The sequence below is a fragment of the Podarcis raffonei genome, chromosome 10, assembly GCF_027172205.1.
Source record: "Podarcis raffonei isolate rPodRaf1 chromosome 10, rPodRaf1.pri, whole genome shotgun sequence".
NCBI classification, from domain to species: Eukaryota; Metazoa; Chordata; class Lepidosauria; order Squamata; family Lacertidae; genus Podarcis; species Podarcis raffonei.
The window spans coordinates 33,311,353-33,338,775 of record NC_070611.1 but is presented as its reverse complement, the minus strand read 5'-3'; the positions used below and the strand labels follow the sequence as shown (position 1 = coordinate 33,338,775).

Below are 27,423 nucleotides of genomic sequence, written 5' to 3'. Positions count from 1 at the left end.
GCCAAAACATGGTCCAAAGATCTGTTGGCTGCAATAACTAATTAACTGCTTACAAAATATTATAATACGCACATCTTTGTGGCTGGAATTACCATCTTAACATAAAGAAAACCTTTCCCCAAATGAATATAGTAGCAAAACAGATATAAATTGTCCAGAATCTCATGACATTTTACAGAGCCATGGATGAAATAGTTCATGAAGCAAACACTCTTTGAGCTTAAGTGGCAGTCTACATTGACAAACTAAAGCTGAAAATGTGCAGAAGTGCTAAAAAACTCTCTTAAGTAGTATGCTACTGCTACTTTTTGAAAATCAGCCACAGTAGTTTTCTAATGTTTACTTTCTTCCAATACATTTACCAGTGCCTTTAAACATTACTTACAAAAGATTATTCTCAAGTGTCTCATATTCCTAAACGTCTGTGGCAATGTCATGCTTGAACAATAATGCACACTTCTTTTGGAGAGGACACACAAGACCTCCAGAGTTACTCTGCAATCTACTCTACTATTATCTACAATCTATTCTATTATCAGTCAGACATTACATTGTCATAAATATGACTGCCTCTCCCAAGAGTACAACCATGTATTTTCAACATAACATTAGAGACAGTCTTCAATTTTACCTAACATGGCTGGCAGGAATGCATGTGGCAGTGGTTTAATCATTGCTTTTCACATTAGAATCTTAAATGCCTGTAGTATTTGCATATTGAAAGGCACGTGGATTGCAGTAAAAATCTGGAAGTGTTAAATTAATTATGGGTATTTTGGTGGTTTGCATAATCATGAAGAGAAAATTTCCATAATATCATATTGTGGAGGAAACTAATCAATATGCCATAGGTTGTGAAATATTTAAATCTGAAAAATGTGCCCAGTCTCTCTCTCTCTTTGTCTGTCTGTCTCTTACTCACTCACTCACTCACTCTGTATCTCATATACATCCAGGAGTAATCCTGAATAATAGTCATTCATTAACAGAGTGAACTACAGTGGTACCTTGGTTTAAGAACAGCTTAGTTTATGAACAACTTGGATTAAGAACGCCGCAAACCCAGAAGTAGGTGTTTTGGTTTGTGAACTTTGCCTTGGAATGAGAACATGTTTTGCTTCCTGTTGAGTGTGTTCCATTTGTAAATTGAGTCCCCCACTGCTATGGGAAAGCACGCCTTGGTTTAAGAATGCTTTGGTTTAAGAACGGACTTCCGGAGCGGATTAAGTTCGTAAACTGAGGTACCACTGTAATCAGAACTTGACAAAATTCACTTGTAAATAAAATCACTTAAAACACAAACTTGGTTTCTAAATAAAACAAATGAAATAGAGCATGTTTTCATAACATTCTTTCGTTCAACCATTTACTGCAAATTACTACCGTAAAAGGTGTTTAGGCTTCTTTCGTGATTCCCCAAACACAACTCTTTTCGTAACAGCACTCCATTTCTCTCCATTCTCCCTCAACTTTGCACAGGGCTTTTGCTAACACACACTTTGGAAGAGTTCATTTGTATAAAAAATAAAATAAAACCCCCCAAAAACAGAACACTGAGCAAGTGTGGTGTTGCTTTCTTGTATTTTATAATACAGGCGTTCAGTTGGCTACTGTGAGAACAGGATGCTGGACTAAATAGGCCACAGGCCTGCTCCAGCAGCTTCTTCTCAGACCCTCCAAGTGTCCCTATTTTCTAGGGATGTCCCTGATTTAGAGAAGCCATCCTGGTTTCTGATTTGATCCCGGAATGTCCCACTTTCCTTAGGGTGCCCCTATTTTCATTGGAGAAATGTTGGAGGGTATGGAGTTATCCGACCCCCAGACCATCCGAAGGCAATCCTGTTTAAGGAAGTTTTTTAATGTTTAATTATGTTTTCATGTATGTTGGAAGCTGCCCAGAATGGCTGAGGTTACACAGTAAGATGTGTGAGGTATAAATAGTAAAATTATCATTATGGAATGGGACGTCCCTATTTTCATCGGAGAAATGTCGAGAGGTCTTCTTACATTCTTAGATAAGCAAAGCCAGAATGATTACTTTTCACACTGACATTGAAGCATGTGAATTTTTCTATGTACATACCTTTTTTTTAATCTATAATCTATTTTAGAGTCAAGTGTAACTCTCAGCAGAACTTTCCAAACTCTCATTATGCAAAAGTAATTAAAATTCTTGAAAGGAAATTATAAAGGAAGAAAAAAATAAAAGATAAACACACTGGAAACAGTAACATGAATAGAATAAAAATTGTCCATAAAATTCTGTTTACGCAACTAGGACATACGATCAACTCACAGGCCACATTCTCATGGAGTGTTTGGCAGTGGTGTTGTGTCTTCTCGTGCTGCCTTGGGCACTTGTGCACCGGGGAGGCAGGGCATGGGCTGTGGAGGACAAACAGAGTCTGCCATGTGCCAGCCCAGCCCTCACCACCAATGCCACCAGAGCAACACCAATCCTGAGCCGCTTTGCAAGGCTAGACTGAGCCCAGCCTTGGAAGGCAGCTCAGTGAGGAAAGCAGAAGAAAGAGGCCATGCATCCTTTGATCCCAGCCTCACCCTCAAGCATCGCTGTTGGATCCCAGCCTCCATTAATTAAAAGTTTCCTGTGGAACCCCTGCTTTAATTGTGCTTCCAACTAACTTCAGAAAAGCAGTGTCACAGAAGAGCGAAGGGACTCTGGTATGAAATGAATGGGAATGTTTAAATAATTATTTAGGGGACAAGGGCTCAACAAGAAAGTCCTGGCTATGTTTAGAATGATACCGCACAGAGAAATGCTCCCTGATACCAAGATGAGGGATCCCTTTGGAATGCAGATAGAGAGAATTGATAAGAATAATGATCTGTTGTGAGCTTGATGGAAGTTTACAATAGATGAGCTTTCCTGCTTTGGCTCATCTTCCTTTTTCTTTTTCTTTTTTTCTGTTTTTTTTTTTTCTTTTCTTTTATCTTTCCCATAGTTGCTTATGTTCTGTGTCATGTACTTCAATATTTTTTGTAGTTTTTTAAAAGTTTTTTTTTCATTACTATTAAGGAATCTTCCTTTGTAATTTTGGTTGTCTATATTTATATGTACTTGTTTAAAGCAAAATAAAAGTTTTTTAAAAAAAGAAATAAGATATGAACCATATTCAAAAATGAATAACTGGGATAGACAGACACTGTCAATGGACTTTGTATTTGGTAGAAATGGAGTGAGCTGTTTTTGTTTTGTTTTTTGTATTGTGGCAGACGTGGGAGAGGGTAATCATTCAAACTTATTTTGATCTTTTTTTAAAAGTTATTTTTATAGCAAGACTTGGTAAAATAATAGGAAAGGGGAAAGACTATAGCATTTCCATTATGCTTCTTCAGCAGAATTTCCTCCAGGTAGCTAAAACATATATATTGGCATTAGCTATTGCTGCACAAGTATTTGTAGTGCCTCAGCTAAAGTGCAGTCCAATGCCTCACATCATTTCTCAGGGAATCTTCCAGTGCAACTTCTGTTAGGAATGACCGGTGCCTGTTTGGGATAGCTTCTGCAGCTTCTAAACAATCAAAATATATATTATATAATTTGGAGGCTGATTCCCAAGTGCGTAGTATCACATGGCTTTGAGAAAGGGTACTCACCATGTGAAGAAACCTTGCAATGAGGCTGCCCTAATGCTAGGAAGCTGGAGAAGTTCAGCAGCATCTCTTTATGGACAACAGAACAGCATAGCAATTAGGACTTGCTACATAGGTAAGGCTAAAGTTCCAAAGAATTCCCACTCAGCTATGGAGCGAGCAACAGCCAGAGAGGAGAGAAGAGTTTCTATTACAGTGGTACCTCTGGTTACGTACTTAATTCGTTCCGGAGTCCATTCTTAACCTGAAACTATTCTTAACCTGAAGCACCACTTTAGCTAATGGGGCATGCTGCTGCTGCTGCTGCACCGCCGGAGCACGATTTCTGTTCTCATCCTGAAGCAAAGTTCTTAACCTGAGGTACTATTTCTGGGTTAGTGGAGTCTGTAACCTGAAGCATATGTAACCTGAAGCGTATGTAACCCGAGGTACCACTGTACATACTAGAGACATGTCTCTTAAAGAAACAAACCACAAATTCTACTTAAAATTAAACAACAGGGTGCCTCTGAGCACATTATGAATTTGTTTCCAGTACCAGAACTGAACTGAGTGCACAGTTCCTTGACACAGAAGTCCACACTTTGCTAGCTTTCTTCCTTTCAGCAACTTAATTTAGGTGGGGGAAAGCCATTTTGTTGTTTTCATTCTTATACAATTCAGTGTCAGAAACCCTCATGGATGTACTGCAAACCTGCCAGAGATCTTCCAGTAAAGCCCAGATCAATCTTCTGCCTGCCCCTTGGTACAACCTGCTTTTAACTAACAAACAAACCCTGTGTAGTGTCAATAATGTTCCTTATTACAAGATCAAGATCACTCAGCCTATGAAAGGATGCAAAATCGCAATGCAGTGGATACAACTCTCCATTCATCATGGCCAAACAGTCATTTCCCTCAACCTCAATGACTTTGAGCATGCTGTTTAAACCAGCCCAGTGACTTGGGTCTTTTAACAAGGGAAGAGCTGTAGCTCAGTGGTAGAGCATCTGTTTAGTGTGCCAAAGTCCCCAGATTCAACCCCTGGCATCTCCAGGTGAGAATGTCCCTTGTCTGAAACCCAGGAACTAGCTGAACCTGCTCTCTGACTCAGTATAATGCCATTCTCACCATTTTGGAGGGACAAAGTTGCCACACCCCTCCACCCCTGCAAGAAGAGGAGAGGTGGTATCTCCCTAGAGGAGAATGTGATGACCTGAGGACAATTTCCCCCAATGGGGAGAAGTGGTGACAGGCTATTTAAGCTTGCTCTACCCCACACTTTTTAAATCTGTACAGTGGTACCTCTGGTTGTGAACGGGATCCATTCCGGAGGCCCGTCCACAACATGAAAAGAGCGAAATCCGCAGCAACGCATCTGCGCATGCGCAGGTTGTGATTCACTGGTTCTGTGCACGCGCATGATGTCGTTTTGCACTTCTGCGCATGCGTGAGTGGTGAAACCTGGAAGTAACCCTTTCCAGTACAGTGGTACCTTGGGTTAAGTATTTAATTCGTTCCGGAGGTCCGTTCTTAACCTGAAACTCTTCTTAACCTGAAGCACCACTTTAGCTAATGGGGCCTCCTGCTGCCACCGCACCACTGGAGCACAATTTCTGTTCTCATCCTGAAGCAAAGTTCTTAACCTGAAGCACTATTTCTGGGTTAGCGGAGTCTGTAACCTGAAGCATATGTAACCTGAAGCGTATATAACCCGAGGTACCACTGTACTTCCGGGTTGACGCGGGACGTAACCTGAAAGAACGTAACATGAAGCAAATGTAACATGTGGTATGACTGTATAAGGCCTGAAGCACAAGTATACTTTTCTCAGTATAATCTAGTAATAGCCACTTCTGAGGGCCGGCACATTACATCTAGCAACTGCTGTGTGATATTTTTATTTTTATTATTTCTCCAATGCTTTGCTTTTTTAAGGCAAAACAACTATAAGTAGTTTGGGGTTTAGCGGAAAACCTGTAGTGGGAGTGACTGCTGAGAAGAAAGGGGGAGCGTGTTTAACCATTTCCATGTCAGCTCAAAAGTGCCCCACCACTGGTGCAGGAGAAAACATTAAAAAAAACAACCTAGAAAGAATAGCAGGTGGCAGGTGCTTTTGAGTAGATAATGCCTGACAAGAGAATGAGTTACACACACATTTCCTCCTCACTCAACAATGCAGCTTCACATTTGATGGGTGGTAGGAGGGGAATCCAGTAGCAAAACGATGTATCTGGCTCTCCTGGGCCAGACCACCCCAGTGCAGATATTTGAAAGCTTTTGTAAGTCCTGTTTTCATTCCCTAACCATTTGTTTCTTTATCTCTGTCAGGTTCAAAGATTTGGAATTTAATGTCATTAATTTATCCTGGCATTCCAAAGCAAGAACAATATGCTGTGAAAACAACTCCCCTTCCAATTGACATTAAAAAGTGTGTCACATTCATTTATATTCAAAGTTCTCTTGAGTAGCTTAAGTCGCTGCTTCTTCAAGCTGTTGCTCTAGTTTTGGCTGTCGAAAATAGTTCACACTTATCTCAAGGGAAGCAGAATCAGCCTTTTGACATTCTTTCCAGGGCTCCTAAAGAAGGGATCCTCTGAATGCCAAGCTACAAAATAAAAGCAGGGTAAACATGCATCTTCCTTGTCCTCCCACACCCTTCACTGGGGGATTCTGCTTTCCATAAAATTATTGAAACATCACTTCCCTTTTGCAGGGCAGGGGTAAGAATCATTCAGCTGACTTTGGAGGACTTCATTGCGCTCTCTCGGTTGTGAAAAATACAAGCTGCCATCGTTCCTTTCCGAGGACAGCAACAATACCCCACGCAAAGTAAACTGAAATGAATACATGAATACATTAGGAGCCAGAATTGTGCCTCATGAATGCCCCCCCTTCTTCAATTTGCATTACATATATAAACCACAGAGCCTAAGGCTTGCCAATCAGAAGGTCAGCGGTTCAAATCCCCACGACGGGGTGAGCTCCCGTTGCTCGGTTCGAAAGCACGTCAAAGTGCAAGTAGATAAATAGGTACCACTCTGGCGGGAAGGTAAACAGTGTTTTTGTGTGCTGCTCTGGTTCGCCAGAAGTGGCTTAATCATGCTGGCCACATGACCTGGAAGCTGTCTGCAGACAAACGCCAGCTCCCTTGGCCAGTAAAGCAAGATGAGCGCCACAACCCCAGAGTCTTCCACAACTGGACCTAACAGTCAGGGGTACCTTTACCTTTACCTATTACTCACTCTAGCTGGCATCAATATGGAAATATAACATTTAAGATGTCACCATGGGACACATTGTCATCAAGTATTATATGTATCCCTGCCCTACTCAGCAACTACTATTGACAAGGACCAAAGTGTGAGAATATTTGGGGGGGCGGGTCACTTTTTTGTCTCTTGCTACAAGGGCAAACCTAGATGCTGCAGCCCTTCTCATGCAACATGTGAGCATTATCAAGATGCAATTCCATGTTAGGATCAATACGGCAACTCCATTAGCATTAACTATATTTTGTTAATCCCTTCTGGACTAATACAGGTATCAATATGCTCCCATGCAATAAGCATGTGGGCAGGTTATAAAATGAAGAAAGGCACATACAAGAAATAAAAAAGGTAAAATTTCATGGGCATTCAGATTCTACAATAAAGTTGGCACCACCTAGAAGTTTAGGTTTCACATTTAGGAAGCAGATGTGCTCAGACATAACTAGAGCTTTGCATATAAAACCCAAAAGAAAAACAAGGCATTAATGTGTGGAATCTTGCCTTCACAGCCATTGTGATAGTATACACAAAACATAATAGCCATGTTCATGTTGCTGCTTAGGAAGTTACGCCCAGGGGAACAATGTCAAGAGGATTTCAGAATCTGCTGAATGTGTCACCTGACACCGGGTCATGAATAGTGAGTTCATTTGGGTGATCTCATGAGACCTAATTTAGCCGCTAACAAGGAAAAACCACCTTGTCAGTTGTTTGAGCTGCATCTTATGGCCCTGTTTCTACAAATACACGCACATATAAAAAAAAATGATGCCTCTGACAAAAACAATATAGCAATTGCTCATTTTAATTAAATTGGTAAGGTATACATTTTAATGATAAGTTCTAGGACACTGTCCAACAAAGTTGCAAGTATCAGGGTGTGTATTTATAATGGTAACATTCATATAACCCTGTTTTAATTAATTGCAGGTTAATTAAAATGGTTCCACTTTGTTTAAACAAATACGTTTCTAATATATATGGTATCATGGTCGAGACATTATTCTTCTGGAACAATTTTTTTTCATCATTCAAACAAAATTTCATGGACTAAGTAAGGCACCTGACAATTCAAGGAGGGAGATAAGCCCTGAGTGGACGAAGGGTAAGTGCTGGCAACAGCTTTGTGGATAGATGCAGCGGAATGGATGGATAAATGGAAGATATTTTATCTGGATTGGAAGCACTGCAAGTGAATTCTACTGCATTGTAAATCATCTGGAAGTACGCTGTTCCTGTTATATGCATGCTCCTGCTATATGTTTTATGCAGCCTGGGGAGGGCTTTGCTCTGAAAGATGGTAAACTATATACCATACTTTTCCATGTATAAGACAAAGTTTTTTTGCTCTAAAATTATGTTCAAAAACGTGCCTCGTCTTATACAAGGATAGTGAATGGGGTGGACGGGTGATTGGCTGCAGCTGCAAGCAGAAACATGTCAGCGGCAATTGTTGGCTGCTAGAAGGGCTGCTTTGGATTGGCTGCTGCTTCTCTAATTGGGTTGGTGATTGGCTTCTGCAGCAAACACTGCTGTTGATTGGCTGCCATGATTGGTGGCTGCTGTTCTGGGGTCTTCTGGGGAAGGTTCTGTTTGTGATTGGCTGTAAAAACTGTGATGCTTCCGGATCAAGATATAAGTTTCCTCATTTGAATCTGAACAATGCATCAACAGAGAAACTCGTAGGTTGTGAGGAGAAAAGAGGATGTATCTTTTTAAATGCACCTTCTAATTACGCTATTAAGAAAATTCGCCAAACTGACACCGCTAATACAAAACATTTTTTTCAAAGAGAATTTAAAATCTGCTGGGATGTTTTTCAGCAGCAAATGTATGCCTGAAGTAATGTGCCATAAATACAGATTTGAGTGGTGACTCACCATTGAGTTACCTGTCAGAATCTGTAAACATGTTATAAAGGAGCTGAACAAACAAAATAAAAAGCAAAAGCAAAGATAAGATTTTCATGACAAAGTTTGCACCTGGTCTATCATCAGTGGTCATCTTAATTATGAAAAGCAGACAGTCAGAAATGTTTTTTGAGGTTAAGAGGAAATCATTAATTTGACCAGTATTTTCATTAGTGACAATGAAAAGTCCAACATTTGAGTGTCAAGAAGTCCTGTTGAGGAAACGTTGAAAGTAGAATGAGGAGAGTTTGTATGTACCACGCTGGGCAAGTTAATGGCGTACTGTAAACTCTCAGAAACAAACAAGTAAATCTTGTGGACGAAAGGATCTATTCGGCATCTTGGTAGAATCAATATGGGGAAACAGAGGGGTACATTTATTTAGAAAACAAATCATTCATTGGTCAGAAACTACAACTGAGTTTCATACATTACATTTAGTCATCATGGCCCTGGGGGTCCCTTGCCCTGGCCACTCCCCAACCACCAGCACTCACCACTGAGGCTGATCTACCATCTACTCCCATGCTAACTGGTTGCTTTGCTCTTGTCTGACCAGTTCGACCGAAATCAGCCCAAGCTAGGTACTGACACCCTGATCTGTTTTGCACTGCTTCCCTTCATCTTCTGCCTCCTCTGTTTCCTCTTCTGGCACTGGCTGGGGTAGGGACAGGCTGAAGAGTCCTATACTTACACATCAAAGTCTAGTTCTATGAGCTCCATCTCCTTAGTTTTGACGAAAACCTTCCAGTGCCCTCAGTGTTGTCAATTGATTGCTTTCACTCATGGTGCTGGATGTTCACACGTTTGTCTCACATCACTGATTTTATAGATACACAATGATACACAAATAACCATTCTTGGGTCTGTGTGTTTTGGTTTGCCATGAAAGGCTTAAATGTGGTGAAACTGCAAATGTTTGGGCTCAGAAACAGACAATACACACTGCTTGTTCTATATATCCATGACCAAAACCCTTCCAAGATTCAGGAGAACAAGTCTTCGATTTGTCAAAGCATGGTTGAATTTAGGAATGGCTGTCACAATTTTTGGAGCAAGATATAGATATTACCCTTCTCTTCTAGCAGAAATATTTCCACAGATCTGTTTAACTAAGCCTGCTTAATTAACATAGCATTAGGAAATAAATGCACATTAACCTGGAAAAGATAAGACTGAGAGGTGATATGATACCTGTCTTCAAATGTGTGAAGGGCTGTTGCATGAATGGTGGCAAGCTTGTTTTCTGCTGCTCCAGAGAGTAGAACCTGAACCAATGGATTCAAATTACAGGAAAGGAGATTCCAGCTAAACATAAGGAAGAACTTTCTGATAGTAAGAGCTGTTTGACAGTGCAAGGGTCTACATCTCCTTCATTGGAGGTTTTTAAATAGAGGTGGGGGGCCATTTGTCAGGGATTCTTTATCTGTGATTCTTACATTGCAGGGGATTGGACTAAATGACTCTTGGGGTTCCTTCCAACTTGAGGATTCTCTAATTCTATGCCATGATTATCCATTAGTTTTCAGTAGTTATATAGCAGAGCCTTTAAAAAAAATACAATCAGGTTTTTCCCACCTAAGCCTAGAATGACATTCTCTCTCAGCTGTCTCTCTTTGCATGTTTGTAAGAAGTGAAGGCTGGTCACCGAAGAATTGATGCTTTTGAATTGTGGTTCTGGAGGAGACTCTTGAGAGTCCCATGCACTGCAAGAAGATCAAACCTCTCCATTCTTAAGGAAATCAGCCCTGAGTGCTCACTGGAAGGACAGATCCTGAAGCTGAGGCTCCAATACTTTGGCCACCTCATGAGAAGAGAAGACTCCCTGGAAAAGACCCTGATGTTGGGAAAGATGGAGGGCACAAGGAGAAGGGGATGACAGAGGACGAGATGGTTGGACAGTGTTCTCGAAGCTACCAGCATGAGTTTGACCAAACTGCGGGAGGCAGTGGAAGACAGGAGTGCCTGGCGTGCTCTGGTCCATGGGGTCACGAAGAGTCGGACACGACTAAACAACAACAGGAAGAAGTTCGAATTTAAGGCACCTGCTCCAGATCATTTCAGTGCTGCAAATACCAAACATTATAGCTTTAGTAAGGTATTCTTTGCTATAAATAAGGATGTTGTGGTGCTGAGTAAGATGATAAAGCAGCCTTCTTTCAGCTCTAAAAATATATACATGACGTTCTGAGAATAGAACAATAAAGAATGCAGGGCTGTGTTCTGCATTCATTTATATATGTATAGTTTACTATTATGCAGCTACTAAATGTAAATGAAGATAATATTTGCTCCAAAGGGAACTCAAGACAATGGCAAAATTCCTCTTTGGTTCTAGGCAGGGACAGCTGGGTTTATAAAAATTTCATTAAGCCGTTCTTACAAAGAGATCATATCACACCTCCATTAAAATTTTTGAAGATTATATTCCATTATCCATCCCTGGTGCCCTTTAATGCTAAGATGCCAATCCTTCTAAGCTGCATCATCAAATAATTAATTAAGCCATACCCTAGACAAATAGTTAGCTTTTTTCTGGTTATTATGTCCAATTTTCATTCATTCGTTCAGCTACCCAGAGAAACAAAAGCACCCTACCCAGCATCAAGCAGAGAGAAAGAATCAGGTTGCACAAATTTGATTTGGTTGTTCACAGTGGAAAGTGATTAATACAATTTCCTATAATATACAGCAACACTGAATACTAAGAGGAGTCTATTTTCCACCAAGAAGAAAAATAACTTTGATTCAATGGCTGAAAAGAACCATAACTGCTTGAATCTTTCTTTGCAGACCCGAATGTTTGAAGCCATACTGCTATACAGGATTTATGAAATTATTTCTTTGGTCTGACCTGTTGTTTCAATTTTATAAGTTTTCAAACATTCACATTATTAACTCAGACGAGACCGTCCACTGACTAAAAGCAGCCACGCGCTCGTCTTAGCATTCTGTCTCTAAGAACAAAGGGGCATAAAAAGTTACTTGCTGGATTAGTCCAAAGACAGCATCCTGCCTTTACAGTAGCCATCCAAATGCCTCTGGGGAACCTTCGAGCAGGATCCAAGCACAGCAGGGCACTCTCTCTCTCTCTCTGTCCCCCTCTATCAACTGGTATTCAGAGGTGTGTTGCCTCTGGTACTGGAGGCATTAAGCACTGATAGCTTCAAATCCTCCAGGAATGTTCAAATCCTTTTTCAAACCACAACAAGCTGGTGGCCCTCACCATACCTGGGAGAGAATGGTATAGCTTACATATGTGCTATGTGAAAAAAAGCACTTCGTTTTGTCTTTCGTGATCACTAGATGATCATGAGTTCTAGTATTTCGACTAAAGAAGGAAACATCTCTCTCGGGCTCATCCACATTTCTGCTTCTCCTGTGCCTAGAAAGCCCAGGTCCAAAACATTTTCCGCTTGTCCTGTGCTTTATAGGAATGGTTCCAGGCAGTTTTTCATGTGTCCCACCACTTTCCCCAGGAAAACCTGTTCTTTGCTGCTGAATGGGAACAAATGTCAATATCTGCAGAAAAACCAATTGGTGCTTGTTCCGATTCAGTGGTCAACAGTGAGTTTTCCCAGAGGGAAGCAGCGGGACAAGTGGAAGTGCAGACAAGCTCTCTCATCACTTTCTCCACACAATGCAAACATCTCTCATATCCCGTCTTACTTGAAAAGCAACAGTCAGTGACACTGTCAGATTAAGAGGTCTATGGGCAAGGGGACTCTGTTTCCCCACTGTGGGTATCCTTACTTTGCTGTTCATCACCCTGGCTGCTTCATCACTGCCACCTTCTCTCCCCACCCCATTATACTGGGCATCCTAGATGCTCCTTCCTCACTGCCTGGTCCTTCCACTCTTACCCCTCTCCTCCACACCCCCAAGCTGGTAAAGAAAAGCTAGAAGAGGTCCCTTTTAAATAGGTAGGTAGGTAGATAGAGTCAGGTGGGTACCCTGCACCATAAAAGCGTCTAGTGCTGAGGCTCCAGGTGTGCATACCATCGTAATTTCTACAGAGTCCTTCAGGAGCAGGTTCTGGGCACTGTGGGAAAATTAAGATGGCAAATATGTCTGGAGCCTTAGCAGCAGGTATTGTGCTATGCAGGGCACCTGCCTGGCTTAATTTTAAAGAAAAGGGATAGTGGAGTAACTGGTGTCTGCCCTGATATATCTGTTTCATGACAATCCCCCTCTGGGTCCACTACTGTGGTCTCCTCTGGCATTTATTTTTTGGGTGGTGGGAAGGTTCAGGCAACTGTGCCCTATGCTCTGAAGTCTAGCCCTAACATAGTCACTCAGCAGAGTCAATCTGGAGAATTCAAAAAAGGGGCAGGTTTTTAAATCCTGGAGAACAAACACATGCCAGCCTTCAAAGCAAGAGTGGGCTGCTTCCAGTTACACCTCTTTGCAAAGTCGTTGTTTCCTCTTCCTTTTTAAGTACGGCTATCCATTTTATACCTTTAAAACAGGTAAGAAATGCCGCATATTCATGTACAAATTGCCAGCCCCACTTTGGTTCAAAGAATTTATCCTGGTTTCTTTTTGACTATTTAAGCTAATCTGTTCTGGGGTTTTCTCCAACCTTCCAGAGCCGATTTGGGGACTTGGGGAAGAGGAAAGGAAGAAGAAGTTATGTTGCACAGCCAAAAGTCCTTGTGCTAGCAGAAGTACTTTGTTGGATACCGTCCATGGTAATTATAAACTCAGAATGGCTATGAACCAATACATTTTTGGTAGTTTAATGCAGAACAGTAGTTAATCTTTCATCTGGTCTTTTTTTTTAAAAAAAAAGAGCTTGATTGTGTTAATGAGGGTCACTCTTTCACTCACACGTATTTCCTTGCTAGTTTGATATCTACTCCATATGTAACAATAGAAAACAAGCAAATGAAAACAAGGCGAAATGTTCCTACAAGAGCTGAATGCTAGGGGTATGACCTTAGTTACTCAACTAATTACTTCAGTTACTCCTGACGACTGAAGAACTCATCAAGCTCATTTTAAGAGCTTTTCTTTTTCTTTCCTCCCCTCCTCTCACAGCCGCACTCCGACAGATCACAGATTCACAGCATGAGCGATTGAACTTCAACCGAGGGCTGTGATTGCCGATTCGGCAATTTCTTAATGATGATGATGCTTCCCCCTGAAAACAGCAGACATAATGAGCATGCAAATGCTTTGTCAGGCTCACATTATTCTCTTATTAACTCGAATATCAAGATCTATTGCGTTTTTGTGCCTGAAAGTTGACATGCAGGCTAATGCTCATTATAGGGGGCCCTCGGAAAACATTGCCATAAAGCATCAAGAAAATGCGTGCTGAATACTGCTAAATTTCTGGATAGCTTTCGTGTCTTCCCCCCCTGCACATCTCTCCAGTTTCGTGACTGGTGAAAGCCACTTTCTATTAGTGCAAGTGTGGTTTTAAACTATAAATAATATCACCCAGAGCTTTTAACAACTAAATGATCAAACCGTTCCTTTTGCATAACTGTAATTCCCAAACCTTGGCTGTGATAAGATGAGGGGAGCTAGATTCCAGCAACATCTGGAGGACCACAGATTCCCCAGCCCTGCTTTCAAAAAAACTATTATTCAATAGCTGGGTATCAGTACTGGCAGACTTACATGGTTGGTGTCAAGGTTACTGAGATAAAGTTATGTGAAGTATTTTAAGCATACAAAGTGCTATATAAATGCTAAGTAAGTCTACAGAATTCTGATTCACTTGACCTGGCATCTCCAGTCACTTGTGATCTGAGAAATGTTGCAGTGCCCTAGATGTTGCTTTCTGCTCTCCTCTACCTGGAACTCTGAAGAATATAAATTGAGACATGCTCATCATAATGAATACATCACGCCCGCCCGGCTCCAAGTTCCAGGACTTCACACAGACTTTACAAATGATGTCTAGTTTCCATGTGCGTGGTAGACTCCTACCACTTCAAATACCGCAGTCATTACTGAGAGGATGGTATTTTGACATCAAGACTATGGCTACATAGCAGAGGAAATTGCCTTGCTACAGAATAGGGAGGTTTGCCAGTCTTGGCTGTTCAACAAACACCAATTATGCTACCCAAATTGCAACTGGCTTGCAAATAGTGGGTTCTTTAAAAACAGATCCACTGTTGATATCTGTTCAACCTAGCCTTGAATTACCAATCTTTTGCTGGTGAAAGGAAGCAGATGCTCTTGTGCTTTAAAGACGAAAAGAGGGGCACACTATTGTCAGGCCATAGATCACACCCTGATACACATTTCTGAATTACATACTCTGGGCTTACATATGCCAGAAACTTCCACTTCAAAACAGGGAATTGAAAACATTATAGATTTAGGGTTTACATCCACTTCTGAAAAGCCGCAACAGGTACTGTAATATAGACCCATTGCCACACACACACACACCCAAACAAACATGTTAGTGTAACTGAGAACATTTACTGCCACCTGGGGTGAAAGGCCAGGGGCAGGTAATTTGCCAGCAGGTAGACTGAGCCAGAAAAGGCAGTGAGCAGGATCAGAACTACTTCACACTCTTGATCTCCTAGTCATCTTTTCCCTGGTGGGCAACCCTTTCTCAGCTGCTAAAATCTTCACTCCCCTGCAATTGCCATGAGTACTGACTCCATGCTGTTGAGTTTAATAGAAGGGGGGGGACATTTCCATTAGAATTGAGGGAAGGTGTAAAATGTTCCTCTCCCTACAATCCCACTTGACTGGGGAATAGCAGAGAGCACTTCCTGTTTTAAGCACTCTGCAGCAAAAGGCGTGTTTTGGGTGGTGGTGTGATTGATTGATTGATTGATTGATTGATATTTCATAAAATTTACATACTACTAGACAGTAGGAAAACCTCAAAGTGGTTTACAACGAAGAAGAAGAAGAAGAAGAAGAAGAAGAAGAAGAAGAGGAGGAGGAGGAGGAGGAGGAGGAGGAGGAGGAGGAAAATTATCACTAAAAGATTTATAACCGTCATTTAAAACGTAACAGGTTAAAACCGCAGTAAAATAGACAAACAAAATAAAGCTCCTACAAAGTTTCTAAACATGAGTAGGCTTGTCTAAACGAGAATGTCTTCAGCAGGTGCCAAAAGCAATACAGTGATACCTCTGGTTAGGTACTTAATTTGTTCCGGAGGTCTGTTCTTAACCTGAAACTGTTCTTAACCTGAAGCACCACTTTAGCTAATGGGGCCTCCTGCTGCTGCCGCGCCGCCGGAGCACGATTTCTGTTCTCATCCTGAAGCAAAGTTCTTAACCGGAGGTACTATTTCTGGGTTAGCAGAGTCTGTAACCTGAAGCGTCTGTAACCCGAGGTACCACTGTACAGTGAAGGCACCTTCATTGATATCAATAGGCTGGGAGTTCCAAAGTACAGGTGATGCCACACTAAACAACAGAGTCCTTACAGACGTGCTGGGGTTGTGAAGCGGACATTTGTAAAAGTGCCAATTCCAACAATTGAAGCAGTCACATGGGACCGATGAGGTGAGGTAAACTGGTCCCCAAGTTGTTAACGGCTGCACAATATTCAGCCAAGATATGCATATTCCCCAAGGCCTGTTATCTCCCATGTTATTTACTATCCATATGAAATAATAACATAATATCTATACATGTGCTTTAATATCCATATATTTATTGTCTATATGAAATCTCTGGGAGCTGCCATGGGGCGTTTGGGGGCAAGGCACCATCAGTATGCCGATGACACTATTTCTCAATGACATCTGAATCGGGAGAAGCCGTGCAGTTCTCTAAGCCAGTGCTTGGATGCAGTGGCGGAATGGATGAGGGGAAACAAGCTGAGCTTGAACCCTGGCAAAGATGGAGGCATTGTGGGTGAGGGGCTCCCGGGCTGGATAATTTGGCCTACCCTGGACAGGGTTGCACTCTCCCTGAAGGAGCAGGCTCACAGTCTGGAAGTGCTTCTGAACTCAGCTCTGTCCCTGGAGAAGGCCCAGATAGCTTCAATAGCTAGAGGAGCCTTTTACTAGCTGCTACTAGCAAAAGCTATGGCCGTTCCTGGGCCGGAAAAGCTTGGCCACAGTAGTCTATGCATTGCTTCATTCAAGGTTGGATTGCTGCAATGGGGCTTCCTGTGTGGGGCTTCCTTTGGGCTTGATCCGGAAGCTGTTGTTAGTTCAGGATGCTGTGGTACGACTGCGGACAGGAGTCTTGTCAGCAAAGACGTGCACTGGTTGCCAATTTGCTACCAGGTGAACTTCAAGGTGTTGTTATTAGTTTACGAAGCCCTTAACAACTAGGGACCAAGACTGATTTACACTGTAAACTGGCGTGGAACTAGCACTATTACAGGTGCACATAATACTTGTTCTCCAAAGGTGAGAAATTGATCTTTAAGTGTAGCAGCACCTGGACTTGAGAGCTCTCTGCAGGTGTCTTCCCTGTACTCTTTTTGGGTCCCGCTAAGAACATTTTTGCTCAGGCAACCCTAGCCAGGCATGTGAAATGTTGACAAGTGTTTTAATCTGTTTTTTAGTTTATCGTTGGTTTTAATAATTCTTAAATAATTAAGTTGCTTTTCACTGATGATTCCATTCCTTTTGTAAACCTCCTTTTGAGGTTGGCTATATATAGATATATGACATTCAAAATCATCCATATTAATAAATATGAACTTTGTAAGCATTTTTTTAAAAACCTCAATTTCTCCCAGCTTCAGAAGCAATTAATTTCTCCAGATTTCTGTACACAGTGCAGTGGCAAAAGAGCAAAAGTTGTTTGGTTTTCATTCCTCAGCAGTAGATTAAAATATCACAATAAATGTTACCAAGAAGGAGAAGACTGTAGTTTTTAGCACTTTAAAGACAGAGGTTGAAAAGCTACTTTAAAGATTGGGAGGGGGGCTTGAAAGAGTGTAATGAAACCAATTAGTTCCTGACAGCAGTTCCTTAATTGGACAGATATTCAGATAGTTTTGTAATAGAAAAAGCCACAGAAGGCTTGTATACCAAATACTAACATCTTCATTTCCAGAGTAATGGGCACTGATACATTTACCCAAATAGTGTAGACCAACCAAAAAAGGATAAAGATAGAACATACCAATCACTAAACAACCATCTTGTGAACTGTGGCAGTACACAGCAGACACTCATTTCCCCAAAATTATAAATACAGTCGTACCTTGGTTGTCAAACGCCTTGCGACTCAAACATTTCTTTAGAACCTGAACGTCTGACACTGCTTCCACAGCTTCCGATTGAGTGCAGGAAGCTCCTGCAGAGAATCAGAAGCCGTGCCTTGGTTTCTGAATGTTTTCGGAAGACTTCTGGAACGGATTCCGTTTGAGAACCAAAGTATAACTGTACTGGGTGTTTCTGACACCTCATGAATCTGGTGGGCATATCCAGGCACATATATAGATTCTCCATTGCAAGAAAACACCAGTTATTTCTCAGCTCACTGAAGAAAACACTATGAAACATCTGCATGAGTGGAGTTGTGCATGTTCATCCAAGCTGCTAATTTTTGTCATGGTGTAAACAGAAAGTTCACACATCCAAATATCCAGTTTTTTGCTTGGGATAGACACACAGTGCTTGCACATTAGCCACTTGTTTCCTGCATTGTTACACACTTTCAGAAATATTTCTGATTCCTCCTCCCATGGTTTTTAAAACCCTTTTCTAAAACTACCTGGGAAGTAGCACTGGAGTTTTATTTCAATATTTATAGTCTTTCCAAACCCTCCATTTATAAATAACATTTTCTAGCAGCCAGTGCCATGAATTCAGCACTTAAAGGAATACTAGGGCTTTTGTCTTTATGTGAATCTCTGCAAAAAAACAACAACCCAGTTTTGAAGGAGGGAGCTGCTTCTTTCTTGGTTCAGATGTTCCTTGTATACAGCTCTGATCAGACATGGAGCTCCACACATGCAAGGCCTTTCCTCATTCCTCATGCATGCAAAGATCACTTACTATTTGATTGTGGCCCAACATGGGCGCAGGCAACCTGGGGGTGCAAATTGTTCCTCTCCTGCGCAGCCACCTGATGTCATTATTGAACTGGATATCTGCACAGGAGGCTGGGAACTGCCTGTGAGATTCAAAACCCTGTCAAACCAATTGTGTGCTGGTTTTGGTGGTGGGAATTGTGGGGTGGTTCTGGTTGGCTGGTGAGCTGGCTGGCTTCAACCAGGTCTGCCGAATCCCTTTTAAATCAGCAGTGTGTGGCTTGGTCAGCACAGTCAGCATAGGGTGTCCCCCCCTCCTCTCTATAATTTTGCCTTTACCTGGGGTGGGCAGGCAGGATGTGCTTAAGACCTTGTTATGGGGCTATTTGGGGCAAGAGAAGAGTTCTCTGGCAGACAAAACTGGGCCTGTCTGGAGGTTTTGCTTACCTAGTAGCAACTGTTACAACTTGTTGGTAAAAAAGGGGGGGCATTGGGTTGGATCCTAAGTCCAGAAAAAGGGTGTGTGTAAGAGACCCCTCATCACTCCAGTCAAAGTATCAGACACCCTGGTAAAGGGGTCCAGGAGAAAGTTTCTGTCTGAAGGCCCAGATGAGGGTTTATGGGCCACAGAACTTCCCAATGGTGTCCTGGAAGGATTGCCCAGAATCGACTCTCATTGTAAAGTGATCCTTAAATCCAGAACTGACTCTGAAGGATTAATCAACCAGCAAATGGTCAGGTTGATTCAGGATTTTTCCAGGATTTTTCCAGGCCTTCCCTTCTCTGTTTAGGACCCATACCCAATGCCTACGCCAAAGCCTACTAACATCTGTTATAATCAAAGCTGTGGCTGTTTCGATCCCAAGATGCTATCCTGTTCTCATTCCACCCATCATTTCACAATTAGCTTGCTTTTCACCCATCTCCCCCATGTGGTATTGATGATAATAATAATAATCCTTTACGGTGATCTTTTCTAAAGGGGACACGGCTGGAGCTGTGGTTTAAACCACTGTGCCACTTGGACTTGCTGATTGGAAGGCCCCGCGACGGGGTGAGCTCCCGTTGTTCGGTCCCAGCTTCTGCCAACCTAGCAATTCGAAAGCACGTCAAAGTGCAAATTGATAAATAGGTACCACTCTGGCAGGAAGATAAACAGCATTTCTGTGCACCGATCTTGTTTCAGTGTTCCGTTGCACCAGAAGCGGCTTAGTCATGCTGGCCACATGACCCAGAAAAACTGTCTGCGGAAGCGGACAAACGCTGGCTCCCTCGGCCTGTAAAGCGAGATGAGCACCGCAACCCCAGAGTCGTTCATGACTGGACTTAACTGTCAGGGGTCCCTTTACCTTTACCTTTTCTAAAAGCACACTGAGACAAATAACACAGTGTAATGAGTGCAAACCTTGTCCCATATCTTTATATTCTACAGCTACAAACCATTTCTGTATTTCAGAGATGTTAGGCGAAAGAAAGAAAGAGGGGGAAGTGTTAAAATCAATGTTCTCTCATTGCACCACTACCTTCAATCACACAACCACACACAGCTGTCAGGTCTTTCTGGGCCACTGAGGCTAGCATGCATACCTCAGCCACAAACCAGTCAGAGGAGGTGTTGCCAAAGAAAGTGGGTGACTTGTTTTGTCATCACACTGAGAAACACTTCACTTTAGTAAACTTGACAGATTCTGAAGAATCAAGCAAAACTCACACTTTTAAAACTTAGTGACTCACAGTTGCAAGTTTTTGGACATCCTCATCAGAAGATCCCAGGGAGGCCAGTCCAATCTCTTGGGAAAACTGGGCAAATTTAGGGTCAGCGAGAAGAGGCACGTGCCCCAGAAGTTCATGGCATGTATCCCTGCAAGGGAATTAAAATGCAAAGTTAGTAGGAGTATAAAAGCATCACTGGACTCAGAGAACTGATGCATGCAAACCTCTTAGCCAAACCTGAAGCAGTTCAGTGGGCTTAAAAAAAAATTGAATCTTGCTGTCATAAGTATTAAAAGGTTTATTTACAAAAATAAAACTTTGACGGTAACTGGAGAATACTGTGGGGGTTTTTAAACTTCCCATGCAGACTCGCATTAAAGTATTTTTCGTCCAAATTTGACACTGTAAAGCAGCGCTAAAAAAAACCCCAATGTGTTTTTATTTTTGTGTTTTGCATGTTGTTAGTTGCTTTGAGCAACATCTTCAGGAGGGAAAAAGCAAGTTTGCATTTTTTTTTGTACAAATAAAGAGAGCCCACTGCCTCTGTTTTCAGGCAAAACAATACTTGGAATATGTATTCCTATTTTTTAATGCTATGCTCTGTTCCCCCATTATATTCCTGATACTGCCCATCAAAAGAGCACAGCACGTGCCTGAGTTATTCATGCCAGCCCATCCACTATTGTTCACTGAATCAGACATGCACACCAGGAATATGCTATGCATGAGCAGGACAATAGGAAGCAAGCAGGAGTTTCCCAGTTTGTCTGTTTTTTGTATTCATATGTCTTGGACAATATGGAAACAGACATCATGGGGATTGTGAATGGAGCCGAAGTCTTAAAGGCTCAGCATTCATTTTCAATTCAGAGCTGTCACCTTGTGCTTCCTGTGAAAGGCTCGTCTGTTGGGAATAGGGCCACTTTGTTACCAGGTGAACAATAATCCTAATTCTCCTGCAGGTGACAAGTTCATGTGTCAAGTTTCACATTACAATGCCCACTTTTCACCCAATGCCAAGCATTTCTCTAAAGAATATGTGAGAACACTCTTGAGTGGAACATGAGCGCCTCAACTGATTTCGGAACTTGACTTCCTGCCATAACCTTTCTTTACAGGTGCAGCAGTCTCAATGGCAGAACAATTTATTTATTTATTATTACATTTTTTTCATGGAACGAACATCCAACTAAGTCATAAAGTAGACCTACTGAAATTAATAGATAGAAGCCCATTGACTTCAATAGATCTACTCTGAGTATGACCAACACTGGCTTAGCAATCATGCTTTGCTGCAAGTTCAGTGTCGGGCTTTGCCAGGAAAGGGTTTTCAACCAGCGGGGCTGAAAGAGACCTTTCTAAACAAGACCCTCTAAGATCTGCATGACTTGGGCAGGTCTTTCATTGGCAGAAATACAAATGAGAACCTCTTGGGAAACACCCCCAAAATAACCTAGCAAGTACTGAGCATGCTCAGTAGCCACAAAACACTGAGTGTTTGTTTGGAGCAGGTAAGTGTGGAATGGAGTGCCCTGAAAGGCGTGGCTGGCTGGCTGGCTGGAACACTGAACAGGAACAGTCACACGGAAACATTTTATTACAGGTCCAGGTGCTTTTTTCCTTCTTTTTTTTTTGTAAATGTGAACTCTGAAGGTCATGTCAGTTTGCATTTCTTAGTGCGGAAAGTATTGATCTGATGTTTAGAGATATTTCCTATTCTACTTAATTTAAAATGGTTCTGGAAGCTTCTCTGTGTGGAAGAAACAAGCAGAAGGTTCATGATGTTTGGGTTACTCCTTCAGAGAAGCTGAGTACAGCTGGTTTAAACTGGTTCTGTTATCTCTTTCCAGTGTTGTTGTTTTTTCTGGGGGGGACGACGCAGGGGTACGCATACCCCTAAACATTTTGTGAATCTAAGTTTGGCCTCATTGAGGGGCAGTATTTCAATATGAGTAGGAAAATGAGAGTCCCCCTAAACATTTTTTTATATATATAAAAAAGCACTGTCTCTTTCAGTCAAGGTCATGCTGGCTATAATAGGCCAGAAGGCACCTGAGTTCCACTCTCTCTTTCTGTCTCTTTTTCCATCTGATGTGGTGTTCTGTATTTAGTGCTAAGGTTTAGACTTATTATAAGTTATAGTAAGTCTAAGTTAAGTCTGCTGCAACTGGATTTCTTATGGACAGTGCCAATCCTGAATGTATTGGATTTGTGACCATTATGCTCATTTGCCTATAGTAGCAGTAAAGCTCTGCTGGATGAAATATAATTGCCTCTGATCTATATTGTGGGAATCCTGCAACGTGTTTAAGTTTTTACTCTGCTAACTATACATCAGAGTTCTGCTCTGGATCAATATTGAGTAGTTTCTAGGTTAGCAAAAAACAAAAACAAATGTCAAGCTACCGTTTGTTGCTAGCATGAAAATATCCTAGAGCAAAGCAGTATGATACTTTGAAATAATCCATATCCTAATATGCACATGATCAATCCCGGATGCAGGAGATGATGGCCATGGACAGGTGGTTCAGTGCGCTGATTACCTGTGAAGTCCTTGTCCATGGACACTTGGTGGTCTTTGACATCGTCTCCGTGCTCTGGGATTGCTCATGTGTCTATTAGGATATGGATTGTTTCACAATATCATACTGTTTAGGGCACTTACCGATGGCTGCTCTAAATCCATCATGGCTTTGGGGATCATACCAAACGTGATATCACAGAAATAACACCAATGTCAGTGCTCACTGGTGCAAGTCAAAAGACATTACAATAAAAAAGAAATAAAATAATTCAGTGCCAAAAACAGCAGATATTTCAACAAAGAGCCATCAATATTAATAGAATTCCCTTTGGGCTTATTTTCTCTATTTAAAAAAAAGATGGGAAAATAGAACGAAAGAATATTGAAATGCCAGCGAGAAAACAATGAACATATAGAGCAGGCATAGGCAAACTCTGGTCCTCCGGATAATTTGGGACTACAATTCCCATCATCCCTGACCACTGGGTCCTGTTAGCTAGGGATGATGGGAATTGTAGTCCCAAACATCTGGAGGGTCAGAATTTGCCTATGCCTGATGTAGAGAATAAACAAAAAGCTGTGGGCATAAGCTGAAACAATGATTGCAGAAGGACAGAGGGAGCAGCTCAGTTTCCATCCCAGGTAGATTGTACATGATGATCAGTACTCAGGACTGGCACCAGATGTGGAGGCCTATTTTTCTGGTTTTCTTTTCCAAGTGACACTCATTATTCTGTGACTATTGAGCATGCTCAATCCTCATTGAGCTAAGGGTTTGCTTGCTTGCTTGCTTGCTTGCTTGCTTGCTTGCTTGCTTGCTTGCTTGCTTGCTTGCCTGATTCAGGGCTTTTAAAAAAATAAATAATTCTGCTGCTGCAGACTTTAGAGTTCCCTTGAGCATGCTGGTACTGCCGTCTTATTTCTCAGGGTCTCCCGTCTCACTCCATACCTGTTGGCTCTCACTATCTGAGTTTGCTAATAGAAGGCACTACAACAGAACCCCTTTGGTCACATCCACACTATATATTTGAAGCGCATTTATACCACGCCCCAAAGAATCCTGGGAACTCTAGTTTGCCCCTCAACAAAATGCAGTTCCCAGGACTGGGTGGGGTGGGGGTGTGAAGCCATCTGAATGTTCATCACTGCCAGTCTTAAATACCAGGATTTGGTTTCAGGAAAGACTTGGCAGAGATTAATTGATCTAGAAATCCCTCGGAAGAGGTTGAAATTAGAATATTGGCTGCAAATGTGAGACTGGGGTTCATGTAAGTCTCTAGATGGGTTTCTGTTCAGAGAAGGTGCAGTGGGGTTAGAATTAACGCACACAGAGTGACGCTCTTGAGGTGCTTGCTGTTACACAGATAAAAGCCAGATGACAACAAGCTCAAGCAACAAGGGATCGTCTTGTTTAATAACTGATTGGCCTTCACAGCAGTCCTGAGCATTTGCTACAGAGAAAGAGGAAGCTGAGCCCTTTCAAAAACCCTTTACGCTCTGTGAATGTCCTGCATCCCTGGAGCCTGAGCACACCGTTTGCTGCTTTGCACCTTCCCTCCTTTTGGTTAGATACAGGAAAGACACCATGGTGTAAAGGACAGGGGTCTGCCGATTGAACCTTTTCCTTCCCCAGGACAATGAGGATATTTTCTCTCCCCTCCTATATGAGAGTCCTTGGAATGTCAGGTGAGTTTCATGGAAGTTGCTTCTCTGTCATTACACACACCATTAACAGTGGCGGACGCAGAAGCAGCTGGGCCTTGCCCTGGAGAAAAGAGGCAGGTATTGTGCAAACCTACATGATTTTGGCAGGGTGTGCTGTAGCTGGTCCAGAAGCATGAAACAGTTCAAAGAGGCAGAACCACAGGCTTGAAATTAAATGGGATTTGTGGAACTGTGCAACATCTCTAACTGAAGAAGCCAAGTAGTGTTGTTACTTTTTTTTTCATGTTGCCTTTCCTTTCCTCCAAGGGGATCGGGGCTGCTTAAGTGGTTTTCCTCTCCTCCCCATTTTATTCTCATCCCAACCCTGTGAGACAGGTTAAGCTGAGAGACAGGAACTTGCCCAAAGTCACCCTGTGGTCTTCATGGCCATGAAACTCAGTGGGTAACCTTGGGACAGTCACTTTCTCCCAGCCTAACCTACCTCACAGGGCTGTTATGAGAAGAAAAAGTTGAGGGGAGGTAGAGAAGAGAACCATGCACCTCATCATCACCTGCTTGGAGGAAACATGGAAAAAATAAATGTAATAAATGCTAAGTTATGAGAAATTATACTCACGGTTCTGGAGTGTAGAGAGGATCAGAGCCATGGCGTATGTACTGAGTACAGTGGAAAACTCGATAGGCAAGGCCAGCTAAGAAATCACGAGGCGACAAATATCCAGCAACTGGTCTGACTGTGAATCCAGACCTTTCTGAAGTGGTAGAAAAACCAAAATTATCTGAGTATATGTGTTAATCAACAGAAAACACAAACTATTCCATATTTTTCCTACAGAATCAAACGCCGTTTGTACCAACTCGACATTCCTTAAGAAAATAAAATGTATGAATTGATGCAGATCATTTAGCTGAGGGGAAAACACCAAGGTTACAATGTGCCAATATCACTAATCACCTTCCTGTTTTATCTACAGCAGCAGATTAAAAGGGGGGGATTCAGGGCCACTTTATACATTATACAGGTTTGAACAAAGCATTTTATCTTTAGTATCCTCATAAAATTGTCAACATTAAGGGGGAGCAAATACATGCTGCCAGCTGTGTGTATCATGCAGGTAGTATATACAAAAATTATCTGAACAGCAAGCAATTTCGTGCTGGGTGGATACTTGGTGCAAACATTGATTTACCTCTATGTGTAATAGCCTCAGATCTTTCATGAAATCTGATGGCACATTATTCATTTGGAAATCATCGGCAAACATTTCTGTAACAGCAAAGAACCCTGTGGCATCTTAAAGGCTGACGATGTTATTATGGCATAAGCTTTTATGGACCAAAGGCACAAAGTGTTATCCTGAGTGATGATGTGGGGTTGATTGTAAACACTGAGGTCAAAAGGAAAGGAAATGCCGAAAAGGTCAGATGGGGGAAGTTACCTTATTATCTGTCTATCATTTCATTCCATTTATGAAGTGCTTCCTATAAAATTATCTCAAAACAATTTAACCATCAAAACAAATTTCATACAACTAACAACCCCAGATCCAATACAGATTGGGATTAAAAAATCTCCACTCAAAAGGCTTGTTGAAAAAAAGGAATGCCTTCAGCTGACACCACTCCAAAACTTATATTCACTTATGAACAGAACGGTTCTTTCTCAAGCTCTTTCTCATCTCATTAGTTACTGCTTAGAATTAAATGAGCTAAGCTTAGTCCTCTTCAGAAAAAAATTGTGACTGTTGTCTTTGGCTGAGAGCACACATTTGAACCTTGGAGTGCTTTTCTACCTTCAAGGAAAGGGGAAAAAAAGCAACTGTGTTTCAGCGCTCTTCCTCAGGGATCCAGAGAACAATGCAAGATGCACCTTTGAAAGATGCAAGCCAGCTCAAAGAGCAGTCAGCCAATTAATGTTAAGTGCTAGTAGCCATAAAGTCAGAATAAAGGAAGCAATGGGAGCTGGGGCAGGTTAGCTTTTCAAGCCATACACAATATTTTATTTTTGATCGGAAAAATCTTTCTCAGGTTCTTAGGACTATATTTTGCTGTGACTTTTCTGCGGTCATAGTGGGAACTTGTTTTGGTGGGGGGTGGGTCTTTCCCTTGCCCCCAATTTAAACATTTAATATTTGTAAGAAATATCAGCACTCCAAATCACCGGAAAAGGCAGCCCTAATAATAACTCCCTGAAACTCAAAAGAGATCTTCCAGGGCCTGGAACAATGAGAAGGCGCAAGCAACCAGGTCAAATTGAACCCAGAGATAAGGGGCAAATAAGTCTGACATCTGCCTCATCTTCTTTGACAAAAACTGTGTCAGCATCAGAGACTTCCCACAGCAATTCCTGCAGATTGCAGCACATGCGACCTCAGTGATGTTTGCCCTGGCTAAAACTAACGTGCCCACATTGCATCTCCGGAAGGATAAGGGAAGATTATGGCCTTGGTGGATCATTCGACACAGGCTGTGTCTACACACACACCCCATTTATTCTACACCTGATATGCTCCCACCAGTGGTCTGGGAAGCAGTGTACATGTGATATTAGCCAAAAGCCATGTCTATCCTTTGGTTTCCTATTAAATACTGTGTGTGGTGATGTGTGATTACCCAAGCCAGTTTCAATCCAAACGGAGAGAAAGAACAGCTGCAAACAAATCCCCCTTTGACTTGTTTTAAAATGGCTTTTTACGTAGGGTTCTGGATGCAGTCTTCCTGAGGGGGAAAAATGGGTCCGTTTAATTAGTTCATCCTGCCACCTGTGTGCCTCATGCAGGGTTGCATCAAGGTCACAATGGCTGTGCAGAAATCCACC

General features: G+C 41.9%; 1 protein-coding gene across 1 annotated transcript in view; it reads right to left on the bottom strand.

The window, feature by feature from the left end:
• TPH2 (tryptophan hydroxylase 2) overlaps nt 1–27,423 on the bottom strand; it is a 58,938-nt gene that overhangs the window by 10,205 nt on the left and 21,310 nt on the right. The window contains exons 7-8 of the mRNA XM_053406431.1: nt 25,222–25,357; nt 20,438–20,564 (exon numbers count right to left, since the gene is read on the bottom strand). Coding sequence (XP_053262406.1) covers nt 20,438–20,564; nt 25,222–25,357 — 263 coding nt within the window. The remainder of the gene's footprint in view (nt 1–20,437; nt 20,565–25,221; nt 25,358–27,423) is intronic.